General features: G+C 38.6%; 1 protein-coding gene across 1 annotated transcript; it reads left to right on the forward strand.

Annotated features, from left to right (window-relative positions):
* Positions 1-835: 835 nt before the first annotated feature.
* ZADH2 (zinc binding alcohol dehydrogenase domain containing 2) lies at positions 836-2,158 on the forward strand (the record flags this gene model as incomplete). The annotated part of the gene is made up of 1 exon (XM_009079550.1): positions 836-2,158. A coding segment is annotated over one exon (925 nt), but the record flags the coding sequence as incomplete, so codon positions are not given.
* Positions 2,159-17,775: the final 15,617 nt, after the last annotated feature.

The raw sequence follows: 17,775 nt of genomic DNA on the forward strand, positions 1-17,775 counted from the left end.
CGTTACTTAAAAAAGCCCCTAACTTAAATATTATTTGCATTTGAGCTACATCATAACTTTCTTTTAGGTATTATCTCCTAGTGCTTAATCAAGTTGTGAGAATGCCTATATCTTTCTTTAAAAAAAAATAACTGAAATTGCCATCCATTTTCACCTGTTAGAGGTCAGTAGGACTTGATATTCAGTTTTATCGTTTTAGTCCTTCTGTGCAAGGTTGTTTTGATGTGTTGCAAGTAATTTATATAAAGAAAAATATTTTTACGTTGACATTAGCTACATCAAAAGGCAAATTTGCTGTAGTGACTCCATCAATTAAAAAGTACTTGCCTACAGTAACATGACCTTGCAAATGACATCGATAGTTAATATGATCATTAGTCATTAACAGTATTATTATATTCAAAAATGTAAATTTGTTGCCAGAATCCACATATTTACCGCTCCGCATGTTTTATTTTTCAGTGTTTTCACATTTTGTATAAAGTGGTCAATTAATTTACATCCTTTAATCTTTTACAGAATTATTTTCAGCTTGCTTAGTTTGGTCGAATGGACATAAGGAAAATATAAGGGATTTTTTTGTTTTGTTTTGGGTTTGGGTTTTGGGAGGTTTTGTTGGGTTTTTGTTTAGAAAATTTGTCTATAATTCTAGAGTAACAGAATGTAAACTACGGAAGTCTGATGAAAGTAGTCTCTGGAGCGTACTCATTATTCAAATATACCAATAATCAGAACAAATCTTATACTTATCCCACAAATTCAAATTGAAGGTTTCTCATACACCGAAAACTTGGTAAGGAGTAAATCTCATTAATTCATTTTTGTTTTCTTCTAGATTTGTCGGCATTAATGCATCTGACATAAACTACTCAGCTGGTCGATATGATCCATCTGTTAAACCCCCATTTGATATAGGGTTTGAAGGTGTTGGTGATGTGGTAGTGTTAGGACTCAGTGCTAGTGCAGATTATACAGTGGGTCAAGCTGTGGCCTACGTGAAAGCAGGTTCCTTTGCTGAATACACAGTTGTGCCTGCCAAACAAGCAGTTCCTCTACCCTCTGTGAAACCCGAGTTTCTTACTTTAATGGTAAGTGGCGCTACAGCATACATCAGTCTGAAAGAGCTGGGAGACCTGTCTGAAGGCAAGAAGGTTCTGGTGACAGCAGCGGCTGGAGGAACGGGCCAGTTCGCTGTGCAACTTGCAAAGAAGGCAAAATGCCATGTAATTGGAACCTGCTCCAGTGATGAAAAGGGTGGTTTTCTGAAATCCATTGGCTGTGACCATACGATCAACTATAAAACTGAAAACGTTGAATCTGTGCTTAGGAAGGACTACCCGGAAGGTGTGGATGTGGTGTATGAATCTGTTGGGGGAAAGATGTTTGACTTGGCTCTTAATTCCTTGGCTGTCAAAGGGCGCCTGATAATTATTGGGTTTATCGCTGGCTACCAAAACCCCACTGGCCTCCAGCCCATTCAGGCAGAATTATTGCCAGCAAAACTGTTGAAGAAGTCTGCCAGCATCCGGGGTTTCTTCTTGAACCATTACCTTTCTGAATACAAAATGGCTCTGAAGCATTTGCTCAAGATGTACGAAAGAGGAGACCTGGTTTGTGAGGTGGACTTCGGAGACATGTCTCCAGAGGGCAAGTTCACTGGCTTGGAGTCTGTGTTCCGTGCTGTAGATTACATGTACATGGGAAAAAACATTGGAAAAATTGTAGTTGAATTACCTCACTCTGTCAACAGTAAGCTGTAAAAACAGAACAATGATATAAATCAGAAGAGAGAAAATGGGCACTTTATGCCTCAGATTTACTAGAAACAATTTCTTTTTTTTAAGCTTAGTAATGGATACTATATTAAAAAACAGCATTAAAGTGTTAATAAAAAAGGGTTTTTTTGGGGGGTTTTGTTTTATTTCTTAAAAGTGCTTAAATCAGTGGTTGTAGCACAGACTTAATGGGTCTGTGTTTGATTCTGTCACTTAGGTTAGCATGAGACGAGAACAGTGTTCTTGACAGAATAAGTCTTGATGCAGAGGCAGTTTTAGTCTATCAGACTGATTTGATAAAACTTCATATATAGTTCGGCTCAGAAAAAAAAATCTTTCAGCAATTTGAATTCCCTGATTTAAAAATAAAATTGTTAGAACAAGACTAAACAAATAAAAAAATAAATATATCTAAATTAACTAAAGACTAAATAAAAGACTAAAGACTAAAGTAAGACTAAGTAAATATATCTTTGGGTTGCTCTACTAATCTCTTGAAGCTTCTGGGAAAAAAAGTGCTCTTGATTTTTTTGTCACAAATATGATATTCATAATTCAGTTTCATCATGGATCATTCCTTGAGTGGTTACACAGGGAAATTGATCCTCCAATTCTGACATGTCAGTAATATTAAGCAACTTGACTTTTTTTTTTAATTATGTCTTTCATAACTATAAACAACTGTGCAATTTTCTTTTAAATCTTTAACTACAAGTTGCAACATAATCTCATTTTCTTGCCTTTTCATTTTCTACTGTTACTGTTTACTGTCCAGTCTCCCCTTTAGTCAGTATTACAAGATTGTTGGAGTGGGATTTTGAGCCATGTTCATGTGTCTTCAGGTCCTGTATATTTTTTGAAGATTAAATAAAGTTTTAAAAGCTATTTCTATATTCGTGGCATTTATTCATATTTAAGTTTCTTGCTGACTAGCTCTTTTGTAGATAATCTCTGTTTTGTAGAGTTGTTTGACTGATCATTCTTGATGTGACTTCCCATAATCAGGCTGCTACTTGTACTTTTACTGAATATTGCTTCTGCAGAAGCCCTTTTACAAACAGCAAGACCATCTTAAATCTACAGTTGCAGTGCCTGGTACACATATTGATGTTCAGCCATAGATTATCTAGTGGGTGCAGTTTAAAGGTTTTGTAAAGTTTTGAAAATTCTTCTCTTCCTCACTTGATAGTTATTATTGATGATACATACAGTGGGAATTCCAGCTACAAGCATAATATTTTCCAGAACAATAAAGTACTTGAAACTGCTTGCTCTACAAGTGTTTTTTTTCCATAGCAAACGTTTAAGTTCTCACGGACCAATTTTACCACATCTTTTGAAATTATATTCCTTTGTATGCAGTTGGAGAGGTGGAAATTTCCTAAGATCATACACCTAATAGTAAACATAATGATGGACTGATAATGTCTAGGGTTCAAAGGAAAAAATCCTGGATGAACTTAATTTTGGAGCATTATTCAGGAGTACATGAAATTTTTGAAAGTAACGTAGGCAAACTTGTGTTTTATTCAGTAGTACAGATGGCAGAAAAAGTATTTTTAATTTTGATTTAGTGCACCCTTACTGTAACTTTTTTGTGCATATGTCATTAGCATGATAAAGAATTGTGTGCAATGGAGAACTGTCCCTTTTTTGGGGCCTTGTCTGACTATTAGGTTTAGTCTCACTTTGGTGGATTTTGGGGAAAGGCAGAATGGCTTGAATCAATTACCTTTTCTCTTTCGCTGAAGGTGAACCATGATTTTTGTTTTCACCAACATCTGCTGTTAGAAATATACTGCCTCTTTCACCTCTAATATTACAAATATTGTGGTGGTTGTGTGTTTTGCATAATTAAAAAGGTATACTGGCCTTCCATCTGGATGCTAGGAAGATGCAAACACTCAAGTACCATACAAGATCAGGGCATACAAAGTTCTCACTATTTTATTCCTAGGCACATAGTGTGTTTTCTTGTTCAGAGACCAGGCGATGTCCTCAGTCAATAAATACATCTTGAAAAAAAAAAGGTTGTTTGGGATGTACTATGGCAAAAAAAAAGAATATAATTGGTTACATCTGTGATATGTACGGAAGAGTTGCATGGGTAACAATTTTTCAAATTAAATTCCTACAGTCAATGCCAAAACCCATCCAAATGGCCCAATTTTCAGAGGTGTTGATCACTGTCAATTCAATAGTTTTAGTGTTTCTGAGGCAGTGGATTCCATATGTTATTGTCAAAAAATTCTTGCAACAGGATTCTGTTTGGATGTACAGCATCCTACGTTCTTTTTAATACATTACTTCATACATAACATTGAGCAATGCAACTGCCCCAGGCTTTGTCACTGATCGAAATATGGGAAGGGAGGAACCTTTGGAAGTTTCACACATATATATTCAGATATGACATTTTGTTGGTTTTAATTTTGGCTTCAGGCTTATTGTTTAGCACTTTCATGCTGATCACAGTGTTAATAAAAAGTTTACATTTGTTATATGCAGAACTTGTATGGCTAATGTACAAATTCCATAGCCCTTTTGGTGCTCTGGTTAGGCTATGGCCATTGGGCTTGTCCTTTTCATCAAATGTCTAGGTTAAGCTGAAGGGGCAACTCAGGATAAAGGGGGTTGCTCTTCCACAAATGAATCTGGAACGAATAAGTAATTTTTGTTTATAAAGATACAACTTCTGTCCTTTAAATTGCTGGAGAGCATTGTTGATGGAGAGAGGATGAAAAGTATTTCTGAAACATGCAGATAAGGTTTTCTGATGAGTTTCATAATAAATTTGGGTTTGCAGGGGGGAAGAAAAGGCCAAATTCTCTTTATTTAAAAGTATATTCTGCAAACTTACAGTTATGGGAGCAGGGCTGACTTTGAATAAGTAAGCTATGATGGATTTAAATAATGTTTAAATATTAGATGGCTAGGAAAATGTATATGGCATGCACACACTGAGAGGTTTAAATGATGATAGGACATTGAACATACAAGGAAAAGAAATACTGTAGAGTCACAGCAAGGGATTAATAACAATACACTTAATATGCTTGCAAAAAAGGTGTATTAAAAGCTGTGTGCACAGTGGGGACTTAAATGATTAAAAATAATAATACATTTGCCTTGGAAGTAGTAAGTATACTATATGTAGAGAGCAGGGATTTAAATAATAATACTATTAATAATAGCAGCTCATTGAGATGTGGTTGCTAGCACTACATCCTAATTTTACCTTTCTAAATGAATTTGCTACAGAGGAATCTGGCATTGTTTGCTGAGTCTAATAACCGAATTTCCCTTTCCTACACACATATGCTTCCATGGAAAAACAACAAAGAACTAGATGAAGAGCTGGCTTTTTTCTTGAGTCTGTCACATGTGTGCATACGCACGCGCACACAGACACACACATACTCGCTCTCTCCTGGCCTGCAACCCTCAGCACATTTTACAGATATGCTTCATCCTTAATTGCTATGCTGGAATCTCCTAATACCTTTTTGAATTAAGTTATGTTTCTACCAAGCAATAGTTGCCTATGTGTTTGTACGTGTGCGTATGTGTGTATGTGTGCATATATATATATATATATGGATAATGTATATATTTAATAAGTGGATAGGAATAGCTGCTGTGTCATGTAAATACGAATAATTACAGTCTCTCAAGGAAAAGTTTGCAGTAGTGTTTGCAGATATATCTATTCCTACTTCTGTCTGAGGAGTAAAGAAATTTCTCTGCTGAATAGCTGTTAGTATCTATTTTACAAGATTTACTCATTTTCAGGTACCTAATGTAGCTGCTAGCATGCATGCACGACAATACAATTTATATGGTAAATGGAACCAAATAATGGCTTCACTGAATGTTATGGCTGCACTGAAGGGAAATGTCACGGTAAATAGCTGCCAAATTATGGATCATGCCGAAGTGTCACAACTGCACTAAAGACAAATAGCACTAGAGGCTATTGCCACTGTGACGCTTTTGAGTTATGAAGAAGAGGAGCAGCCTGATGTGAGCCTCTTTGTGTCCTCATTATAGCAAAGGGTTACTGGTGCAGTGTACAAGAAAACCTAGTCCTACGTGGTGGCTAGTTATTAATCTGTTCTTTTCGAATTGAACAGCTGTAGCAAACCAGAAAATCTTTTCCTTGCTTTATGAATACATATAAACACATACAAACAAAGAAAAACCTGCAGGTTTTATGAATGTAAATGTGTACGGGAAATGACTGGTAATGGAAAAATGTTGTAATAAAATAATCTAATCAAAGAATATTATTAAATTTAATATCGTATGTGTCTGAAAGCTTTAGTTGCTTCTTATGCAGATAGATGTGTGAAATATAAGCAATAATGCACTTTCTCTCTTTGTAAAGACTTGAGTAGTAAGGACATTACCAACTAAATTGCTTCTTCTAAACTGAAGTGTGTCCCGGTTTCTTTCATTTTAATGGGAGGGTAATAAAGATGAAAGACTAACATTTTAACTGATGGATCCCTTAAGCTACAGAATAGAAATTTATTATGTTTTGAGGGAATATGCTAAATCCTGAAATGTGGAAAGAAGCAGGGAAATCCCGTGTAAAATAAAAGCAAAGTAACCTTTTTTCATCATTATTATTATTACATACTTTTATGAATGGAAAGCTACATACTGCTGTTACATAGACTGAGAAAACAATACTGATCTTTCTTTTTTTGGCAAAAAAAAAAAAAAGAAAAAAGTTATTTGGAGGAAAAAAAAAAAAAAGATTTGGAAATGGAGGGACATAGCTCAGCAAGTGGTCACTTCTTTCCGCGATCACTTTTCAAACCCTGCCTGCAGTGTTTAGGGAAGTGAGTTTGATGCTCTGCACACTATTGTACACACCACAAACGTACCATCCATAACACAGCACAATTGTCAGTTGCTGTTTTACAGAGGGGCCAGGGCTGAACAATCATGGTGGATAAATTACTTTTCTATTCTACGGCAAGTGGCTTTCCTACCATGTGAAGCTTGAGGTCATTGGCAGGGCAGCGAGGGGGAAGCTTATATATTAGTTAAAACTAATGCACTAATAGTGTTCAGATAGAGGAACTATACCAATTAATTGAAGCTAGGTTTGTTCTTCAAGATGGGGGGGGTAATGACTTTGAGAGTTATTGTACCAAAAGACATGCATGTACGTGTATGTATTTTGCTTTCTTACTACTCCACTTCTTGCTACACTATTCCTATAGGTAACTTGATTTTTTTCCTGGTTTTTTTCATTTAATATCTGCATTAAAGCCTTCAATATGCAGCATTGCAGGAATCCAGGCTTCAGTAATAAGAAAATAAAATATTTTAAAACTTTATAATACATTCTGCTCACAGTTTTTACAGTGTAGTCTAAAGGGGGAGGGGAAGAAAAACCTGTCAAAAATTAGGTAGAACATCCTTGAATGGCAATTAGCATGCCCAGAATTTATTTTATGTGCAACGCAGTTGCAAGTAGCTGCTTCTTATTAAATGAAAATCCTGTATTATGTACTTCAGAAACATTCCAACTAATGAGTATGTAATGTCCTTAGTGTAACACAGAACTTCTTTTTGTGTTCACAACCACAAGATGCTGGAAACTTGACAAATGATATCATTTAAGACAGATGCCTGCCTTAGGGACCTGTTTTTTGGCTTCCTGTTTCTGGTTTTTATTTCAATAACATTTGTAATTGCCACAGGATCTGTACCTGTGTAGTGTTTTAACCCCTTCACTTATGCCCCTTTGCATTAACTCCTTGGGTAGGTACTCAGGAATATTTTCTTTTTTCTTTTTCATTTTTTTCTCCTCAGCTGGTGTATTCTTCCTGCCTCTCAAAAGCACAGATACAGACATAAATAAAAGCTGGATCTTCTTAGACCAGATGAGATGGTAACATCAGAGAGGGTAAACACTTACTGCACTCACTGGATTTTTACTAGTGCAAAAGTGCATCTAGACCAGGCGCAAGGCAAAACCCAAGAAACTGGAAGATACAACTTGCTGATTCTCAGTGAGAGACAACAGAATTCTGTGTGCATGGCCTAGGCACACAGTACCTTAATCTCAGTTATACCTTCCAATTTATATTTCCTCCACTTAAACTCACATTCTTTACTTAGCTTATAGGGCAGGAGGACTTTTGACATCACTTCAATTGATACTGATTATAAGGGCCATTTTGGCAGTGCTGGTTCAACACAAGTTGTAAGTTGCTGTGCCTCCAGCAGAGCCTGCTTCATGTAAAGCCCTTATCACAGGACGAGAGGAGTTTTCAGCTTCCCAGGCACCAAGCGCGGATCCTGGCAGACTGCAAGAAACCTTCCTGCAATCCAGAACAGCCCAGAGATTTTGGTGGTGGTTTATAGCATTTTCTCTCTCTCTTTGGCTTTTTTGTAGGTCTTGCAAAAAACACTATGCACAATGGACTGTGTACGAGAAGCTTATGTGAGTCTGCGTAGGGGAGTTTTCACTGGGAAACTTTACTGAATTCTGCACAGTGCTGCACACATAAAGGCTTGGAAATAGCATGAGTTCTTGGCACCTATTCTTCAGGTGAGAGTTTTCTTCTTGTCATAAGCAGTTAGCTCTCCTGGACTTACAGTGTTTTCTGATGTCATTTTGAAGCAGAAACTGTACATTTAAGCCTTCTGTGATAGGACATGTAGATTCATTGCACCTGTACTCTTAAGACAAGTTTATCCCATGAAGTGTCGAACAACCGTATCTTTCTTCAGAACTGGAGCTGATGACTCTAAAAACCTCAAGAAATGTCTCTGTTTACTGCAAGACCAGACAGCACATCATAAAAACATACCCTCCAGGCTTTCTGTAAGAGAAGGAGGGGGAAGTCTTTCTCTTCTGTCACAAGAGGGAGGTCAAAAGGACCAAGCGAGTGCCAGACCAAGTCACTTCTGCTGTTCTAGGGTTCATTTTCAGAGAAAGTAGGCAGGGACACAAATCTCATTATGCGTTACGAGGATATGTGCACAGGCTTCTTGTGCGCTGTCTTAACACCATACCCCTAAGGGGCTCATTCACAAAGGGAATAGAAGGAAAGGAAATTTGTATATTTTCTGGAAGCAGTAAGACATGACATGCAGCACGGTTCTGGCTGATTACAGCATGCCTCAGGTGAGCTGGGAGGCACGAGGCCGCCAGCCAAGTGATTTCAACCACCAAGTAAGAGAACTCCACAGAAATGCATTGTGTGGCATGTCTAATCGCTACAAAGAAAAACACTCCAACTTCATTCACATTGGCATGGCATTATTGGCATGACTGTGCCTGGCAGCCTATCGGAAAGTTTTATTTGCATCCAGAGTTTTGAAAGCCATTTCATAGCATTAAACAAGAATAACGCTGAAAATGCCTGCCTTATTTGCCCCTTGACACCTATGTGTAATCCCTCATTGAAGCCCTAATGAGGGGTTCTTCTTGGGTTGTGTGACTTTCAAAATAACCCCCCATACAAGCAGTGTAATGTACCTTTCCTCCCTGCATAGGGTGTGGCAAAAGTAGCCAGATGGAAGTGGATAAAGTACGTTATTCTTCCTGTATCCTCAGTAATCGAGATGCAGACTCAGTTATTGGATCATTTGACTTCTTACTGAGCTGGGAAACCTCAATCTGCTATCACAAGTGCCTACAAATAAGAGAGATATTGAGTCGGTTTCGTCTCCTGGGAATGTAAATGAGGAACAAGAATAACGCTCTTGAAACAGTGTAAAAACAGTCTCCGTGGAGAACCTGACTCTTATTTCTGCTTGTGTTCATGCTGCTGGAAAAAGCAGTTCTAGCACAGACCTGCCTAACCTCAAGTTGTGAAATTTCCCAGGGCCTCCAGATAACTCCCAAAGTCTTGGGGAAATTCGGTGTGTTCGCAGTCAACAATGTTGCAAGAGCTATGGTGGCAATGGGAGCGGCTTTGCAAGTTCTGAGCTCTCCGATGACGGGTGACGGCAAAGCAAGCCTTGCTCCAGAGGAACTGCTGAAAAGGCAACCCTCCAGTTTTCAGGTATTACTCTTCTCGAAGTGAATTGAAGCGTGAGGGACAGATTATTGTCCATCCTAGTTTTAAAAAAAAACAGCTCTTCCCCTCACTCCCAGAATCCTGACTTATTTCATAGCTAATTTTCCCTTCCCTTCTCCCTCTTTGCCTCCCTCCCTACTCCCAGTGAAAAATAAAGGGTGAAATAATTATAGAGTGGGAGGCTGCTGGAAGTGTTTCAGGCTTTTCTCTCCCTTTGCAGAGAGGGTAAGTCAAGTATCCCTGCCTTGTAATGTGTCTAAACCTAACAAAACACAAAGTTTTGCCTGTAGCCTCTGCAACAAAATTTGAGTAGATTTATGGCAAATATATACAGTTTCCACTTTACCACAGAAACATACATAATTTTTGGTTTAAATATACAAGATCTTTTCTAGCTAGACAGAGGGCAAAACCCTCAAAACAACCTACCAAGGACTCTTTCCACCTGTGCAGTTCCATTTGCAGTGTCTTTCTTTCTGTTAATGGTACAATTTAATGTGATGAGGCAACTTCTATTGCATTTCTTCCTTTCCTGTTTGCTAAAAGCTAACATGTTCAGCGGTCACAAAACACGCATCATGGTGCAAAGAGGAAAGACCTAAATATTCCTCCTTTTCCACAAAATTGCAGCAGTACAAAACAGTTCAGCAGTGGTTTACATGGTATGAACCAGAATCCTATAAGGTGAGTGGCAGGCTGTGGGTAAAAGATGCTGTAGAGACAAAGGCTGTATGTAGCAGGGGTGAAAAGGGATGTTGACAGTGGTGTCTTGAGGTGACTGGAGGAAAGCCAGAATTTGTGCTTCACCTCAGATAAGTTCAGCAAGTAGCAAGATGCTTCCCTCCCTCCCTGCCCCCTCCCCCCATGTAAATCAGATGCAGTTCTCAATCTAACAGAAGTACTTCACAAATATACTGAAGAGAGCTGTCCTTGCTTTATAGATTATTTTCTTCCATCTTCCTGGCATTATGTCACATTTTCAACTAATTACAGACAAACGCAAGGTGGGAAGGTGAAAGCAGTGATTTCTTTGCTTCCAGAAATAGAGTCAGAACTTTACCAGTCATATATAAATGGCAGCAGTACCTCTTAAAGTTTTCAGTAAACAAAATGTTGATAGTGCCTTCATGATGGCTGGAGGGGAATTAACATGGTCATTCAGGCTTAGATTTTGTTGGAACTTCCCAGCATAATTTTTCCAGAGTACAGCTGACATCCACACTTACCCAAATGATGGAAAAGCTTCTTAGTCCTTGAAAATGAGCCATACTATACTGGAGGGAATACAGAGAATGGTATTGTTCCAGTGCTTTCCTGTCTGCCACACAGTTAGTTGAAAGGTTGAACAGCCCCCAGTTCTGACACTTGTACATCAGGCAACGTGCATTAACGTCTGAAAACAAGCATATTTGCACTAAGAACCTGTCTCACTCCAAGAGGATACAGTTTCAGAGTGTTGTGAGTGAATTAATCTCTTTGTTCGACACTATATTAAAAAAACCCAAAACAACCCTAATACTCAGTCCTATTTTCTGTCCCAGAGTTGCCCTGGTTCTGTGCCTGGCAGGCTGGCTTTGCTCTGAAGTGCACCAGCTCTCCATACCTTGTATATTTTGATGCCCACACTGATCTTCAGTCAGCCTTGCCCTGGACTTCCAGTGAAAATGCGCCAGGTTTCCAAAGGAAATGCAAATACTGAACTTCCTGAAATTTGCTCATAGTATTTTACTCCTTTACTGCATCTGAGCTGTGCCAACAGGATGCAGTGGAAACAAGGGTTTGAGGTTCCTGACAGCAAAGGTAAAGCTCTTCACACTTGCCACTCCACAGGTGTCTCAGCTGGATGGTCTGTGACACTTTGATGATCTTAAAGGTGTTTTCCAACCTAAATGATTCTACAGTTCTGTCTCCCAAGAAGAAGATGAATCCTCTGCTTGCTCACTCACTCAACATAATGAAAAGAATCAATGAAATACTCCAAGTCAGGTCAGCCTATTTTTTGTCATACGTAGCTGTTATTACACAGATGTCACAGCAGCAGGTGCGAAATAAATACCTGGATAATGGAAATGGTTTGCTTTGCCTTTAGCCACAGGCATCAGATCTGATTTACTGGTGGCTGGCAGCAATAGAGCATGGGAGATCCAGGTCCTTGTAGGCAGGCTCACCTTTACACACTCAGAGATGGCAAAAGATAGCCACAGTGGAAGCTGCTCCAGAGGAGATCATCTTATTTTTCTCCTGTGCCCTCCTTCTCATGTTCCCTACTCTTCTGCCAGAGCAGGGAGATTTAGCAGAGCCATGAATCTATGCTTACGTGCTGCCCTTTCATCATTTGGACCTCAGTGGATGTACACAATTGGGAGCAGTCTTTGCTCAAGGCAAACAAAGTAAAGGAGGAGAGTGACATTTCAGTCTTTCATTGCAGAGTCATTCAGGTCACTCGCAGAAATTATAGACACCAGCTCCAGCAATGTTAACAGCCAACTTTAGATTATTAACCATCCTTTGGATAGCAGTACATTTATGGTGCCAGTGCACAGAGAATTCCTCCAAATTACAGGGTGTCCTAACACAGCCGGTCAAACCACATGGACCTCTAGATGCAGTAAGCAATGTAATTAAGTCTGTTTTCTCATTTGTACTTTCCTAGCAGCACTCAAAATACACTCTCGACCACTGGATGATGCTCTTTGCATCAGGCTATGAAAGGAGATAAGAGCGAAGTGTGCCTTAAAAATAGCTCATTAAGGAGACCTCAACCATTTTCTTTTATTGCATTATTTATGTTTTGGGTGATAATACAACACTATTTCCAGGGCAAAGTGCACTCAAGAAGCTTATTGGCCTGTGGGTGGTTTCATTTGATTAGATTTAGAAGGGGGAAGGCTACAGATATTTCTTTTATCTGCTGTTTTCCTGAAAGACCTGAGCCCTTTTTTTTCCCCTTACCAGGCCGTATATTGTCAATACCTCCGAGATCCACCAAACTTCATTAGCCCTTTCAGATATTTCTGGGAAAGGCAGTGACTGTTTTTTTTTTTTTCCCTAAGGGTCTAGAAATTCTTCACTGCAGCAATCATTGATATCCCTGGTAGGATCCATTTTTTACTCTAATGACCTTCTGCATGCAAGCAAACAAACATGAAGAGGACCTAAACATTTAGATCATAAAGCTGATTTCACATAAAGGAGTCCATGTTAAAAAAACTGAACCAGAAGTAGTAATAATAATACAGATAGTGGTCATGAATGCTTATTGCCATTCCTTAAATTGTATTTTATAGTTACTTGAGCACTGCATTAATTACAGTTTTTCCTCATATTCTTTCTTTATTCTCCTGCAGAGCCATTCTCACCGTGTAACACTGCTACTGTACTCTTTGTTACCTAAGTACAAGGTCCAAGAATAAATTTTGACCCTGACCATGGAATATTTACTAACTTTCAAATATAAGTAAAAGATATGAAACTGATTAACTGGAAACTGCAGGACTTGAGAATTCCTTGTTTATTATAATGCAACTCCCACCTCTTTAGCTTTTCTTTCTGTTGCTTCTCTGCTATAAATGTAACACTAACAACTATTAACAAAAAAAACCAAAAAACAAAACCAAAAAACCCACACACACAAAAAATCAAAAAAAAAAAACCCACCATAAAACCCACCAAAACTGGAAGAGGCAGAGGGGATAGAAACTACCAGACATTCCAAAGAGAACATGGGAGACTTTTGGTCGAAAATAGAAACTATGCCACCTGTGGACTGTCTGCCAGATGCTGTGGAGACTCTAACAGTGTTCATGGGGTGTGAATGCATCCCCATATCTGTATGTAAGATTTAATTAAGAGACCAGACAACAACTAGAAAGCACCTCATCCTCTTTTAAACCCTGAAAGTGTCCACTAAATGTGCTGAATGTGGAGAAGAATGGCATCTTAATACTTAAAGAGAAAGCATTGTTTAAGTAATTAATATAAAGTACAGATACTTTCAGTATCTGAAAGAGTCTTGTAGCTAAAAAAACCCTGGAGAAACACAGGGGGGGACAAAAGATTTCTGATTTTCAATATAATAGAACTAGTTTGACTGTATATACTATTCACTGCCTTTCTGAATTACAGATCACTGAGATCTCCATCCAGAAATGCAATGTACTGGTATTCATCTTGTCAATGATATATACTCAGAGGGCTATTTCTCTAATTGATGGCTTCATCATTCAATTCAAGATGCATAAGGATAGCTATTGTTATCTAACACTATCATATGTTCCTATTGTTCCACACTTCTCTCCTTGTCAATAGCATCCAAGATATCCTATCTAAATCTTCAAGATAGCAAAAGAAAGGTGCATTATTTGTTGACTCCACACATCGCATTATTAAACATTTGTGAGCAACCTGCAGATCTCCCCACTGACATCTTTAAGTATTCAATTAAAATTGGACAAGAGAGTACACCAATACAAATAAATACTCAGTTATATGAAGGCTTTGCATTGAATTCTTAAATTATTCTAATACAGGTGCTTGCTAGCAGGCACTCAGTTGAAATCAGGACAGTGACGTGAGTGTGAGAATGAACAGTGTATAAAAGGGAGGAAGGCAGATTGCTTTCTGGTGGAGTCATGGCAGAGGTTTGACAGAAAATGCCTCTGCCAATACAGCTAAGCAGGGAAGGAGAACCCTATTATATGGATGAGCGGGGCCAGCACTGGCATCTTGTCATTCTAACTTGTATAAGTAAGCAAGCTTAATTGCTCCTTGTCTTTTCAAGATGACTTTCCACCAACAATCTCATTATCACACACATATGTTTATTGCAAATATCCAAGTCCCTTCACGCAGACCTGAACGCAATGAGAAGAACAGCAATATTACGTTATTCAGTAACATTGTGTTTTCCTTTTTTTCCCTTTTAAGCAGATGGATGTGACCTGCCTTCTCCTTTTGCAACTAACAGGGTGACCAGAGGCAGTGGAATGTACACCAGGACTGGAAAAAATAAAACCAGAGGGAAAGCTAGCTGTCAAGAGAACAGTGTACTGAAGAGGAAAAATGTAAAACATGACTTCTATTTACCATGATTAATATGTAAAGTTAACATGTTTGTCATGGAATATATTAATATGTATGTTTTCCCATTATGTAGATCTTTTCTTATATTACTTATTAGAAAGGGATATAATCACAATGATGGGGCAAGAATGCCACTTAAAAATTAGGTGATGCCCAGTCAACATAATATAACCACTACAGTGTCATTTCTGATTTAGATGTGGTGATATCAATGTAATTGCCGCTGGGAAGAAATTAAAATGGCTGTTAATGATAAATAAAATGACAAGAAGGAAGATTCTCCTTCACATATAATTCCAAGTGAAATGCAACTGCTGACTTCCTTAAGCACTCAGTGCCGTTCATTGATGAAGAGGAAACAAGCAGGTTTTGTGCAGCTGCATGGTCTAAGAACTGCACTGTCATTTCCCAAGCCCAAACATAGACACTACAGGTCTAACAAGATTTCATCATGCTATTTCCATGCAGGGGAGATGTAATAGTGAAGCTCACATGAAGTGAATCTTAACAGTGTTCTAACAGAAAGCACTGTATCTAGGCAAACAGAAAGATACACAAAAATAGGGTAAAGGCAAGGGTACAACATGCATGTGAACACTTTTCAAAGCCTCCACATACTCCAGCCTTGTCTCTGTAAACTCATGGATCAAAAGACCTTTCTACATTTGTTTTATATCATAAATGTGTCAAGAATGAGCTACACGTAGCATCGTTCACCCACTACACATGGCTTGTTAGCCTAGTTGAGAGCATCTTTCAACTCATTCACACATTAAAAGCCAGGAAACCAACATTTGATTACTAGTTATAGCATTAAGATCAAAGACCATATCTTCCCATCTGTGAAGTGCAAGAGCCCAATTGTTTTTTCCTCTTTCTGCAATTACAGAAGAATCAAAACATGAAATCAGCATTATACTCCACATCCCATGAATGACACAGTTCCACCCTATAAAAACACAAAACAGCCAGTATAACATACATACATGTTCTTGGTAAGAAGATAAGTATAAGCAAATCTGTAGCCATATCTTCACAATACTCTCAGTCTGCAGCTATCCAAAGCTCAGAGTCAGCTTGATCCACAGGTGTTATCCTATTGTATAAAATTACAACACCTCTTAAAAGCGAAAATACCATATACCTGCCATTTACACTTCATTTGGTATCTTCAAAATTAGTTGGGAAATGGTGGTGTAAGGGTTATATTAACTCAAAGCACTAAATTCAACCACAAAAACCCGCAAACAAAACAGGCAGCATGGATCAATCTGTTATTTCACTACCATAGCTACGTTTTTAATTACCTGTTAGCAAAGAAGTTTAAAAATATAAATAAATAAAAATCAACCTGAACCTGGAGAATAAACCTGTCCACTTTCTGGTGAAGCCTATTTGCTGATTCAGCTCTATCTTATGCAGATTGTTCTGCAGGGGATTTACTCTTAGGCACATATAACCAAACCATAGCAGAGGCAGCAAAAGAGAAGGTACAAAAATGAATAGTGCGTAACCTGCTTTATAAAATCTGGCAAGTTAACACAGAGAAGACCCTAGCAAAACAGCTGAACCACTGTCCTTGTATTTTGAGATACATAGGGATTCTTTTTTTGGTGGACTGTTTTACTACAGGGTATGTGAAAGGAGTGCAGAGCTCTGCCAACCGCCAGCTAATTGCTTTGACTCCTTTGCATGAAGATCATTTGCTGATAAATTGTTACAGACACTTTTAGGCAACAAGTTTTTATAGGATGCTTGGTGCTCTTTATAATGTAATTAGTTTTATTTAGTATATGCATTTTCTTATGCATTGCTGTTCTTTGGCTGGCAAACAATAACAATGAAATCTGCACCCTTCAAGCGACTCCCCCTTCAAGTGATTCCCCCATGTTTCCTGGATTTGAGCTGTCTTTTGGGAACAAAGAGTCATCAAAGGAAAAAACCTACCTAGTGGTTCCTACAGGGAATTTTATTTTAATACCTGCTTGGGAATGTTAGAAGAAAAGAATGTGGACTGAGGTTGATCTTAGTCCTTTTCCAGATTTGCAAAAGGCACTAGGAACAGTTTCTTTTAGAAAGCAAATCATCTTGATGTGCTCCAAAAGAGCTGCAAAGAAAAGCATTTCTATGAGTTCCCATGTTGAAAGATTCCCTGCAATATCTACATAAGCATGCCTTGGGTAGTTAATGGAAAACCACCAATTCAGCTATCTCCAATCCTCTGCTCACCAGCAAACTACCAAGGAGGCACCAGATCTCTGCCTTTCTTCCAGGAGTAGTAAGGTTCTCCAGTGACAAGCTCTCCATGTGTGTGTCCTTTTCTGCAGGGCACACACCTACCATCAGCTACTGCAAAGGTGTTACGTTCCTGGTTTACCTTTAAACTGTGCTGGCACTTGTGTAGTAGACATCCCTCCCATGCACCGTGTGGGACCCAGTCTGATAGGTGTCCATACAGTGCGAATAATCCAGCCCTGAAAAAGAGGCAATCTGAGCACCTACCAGAGATGCAAGCAGGGAACAGACTGAAATTCAGGTCTTCCACGGTGATTTGAATGCACACATTTTAGAAGGGCCCTAAGCACAAAAATATTGGGGCTATTTTTGAATAGGGATATCTCTTTTGAAGCTGCTCCGCTTAATATAAACCATATTGAATGTAGCAGGAGGACTCAGACACTCTGTACTTCATTGGCCATCATAGTTGCTACAACTTAAAAACTCTTTCTTACTAGCTGCACCGCTTTCCTCTGCATTACCTTATTTCCTTGGCTCTGTTGCACGAAGAGCAGAGGCACTGCTCTGCAGCCTGAGAGTCCCATTAGCTCAGAATTTGATTCACAGTTCCCACTCTGATACTGCTGCCTGAA

The sequence above is a fragment of the Acanthisitta chloris genome, unplaced genomic scaffold (assembly GCF_000695815.1).
Source record: "Acanthisitta chloris isolate BGI_N310 unplaced genomic scaffold, ASM69581v1 Scaffold45307, whole genome shotgun sequence".
NCBI classification, from domain to species: domain Eukaryota; kingdom Metazoa; phylum Chordata; class Aves; order Passeriformes; family Acanthisittidae; genus Acanthisitta; species Acanthisitta chloris.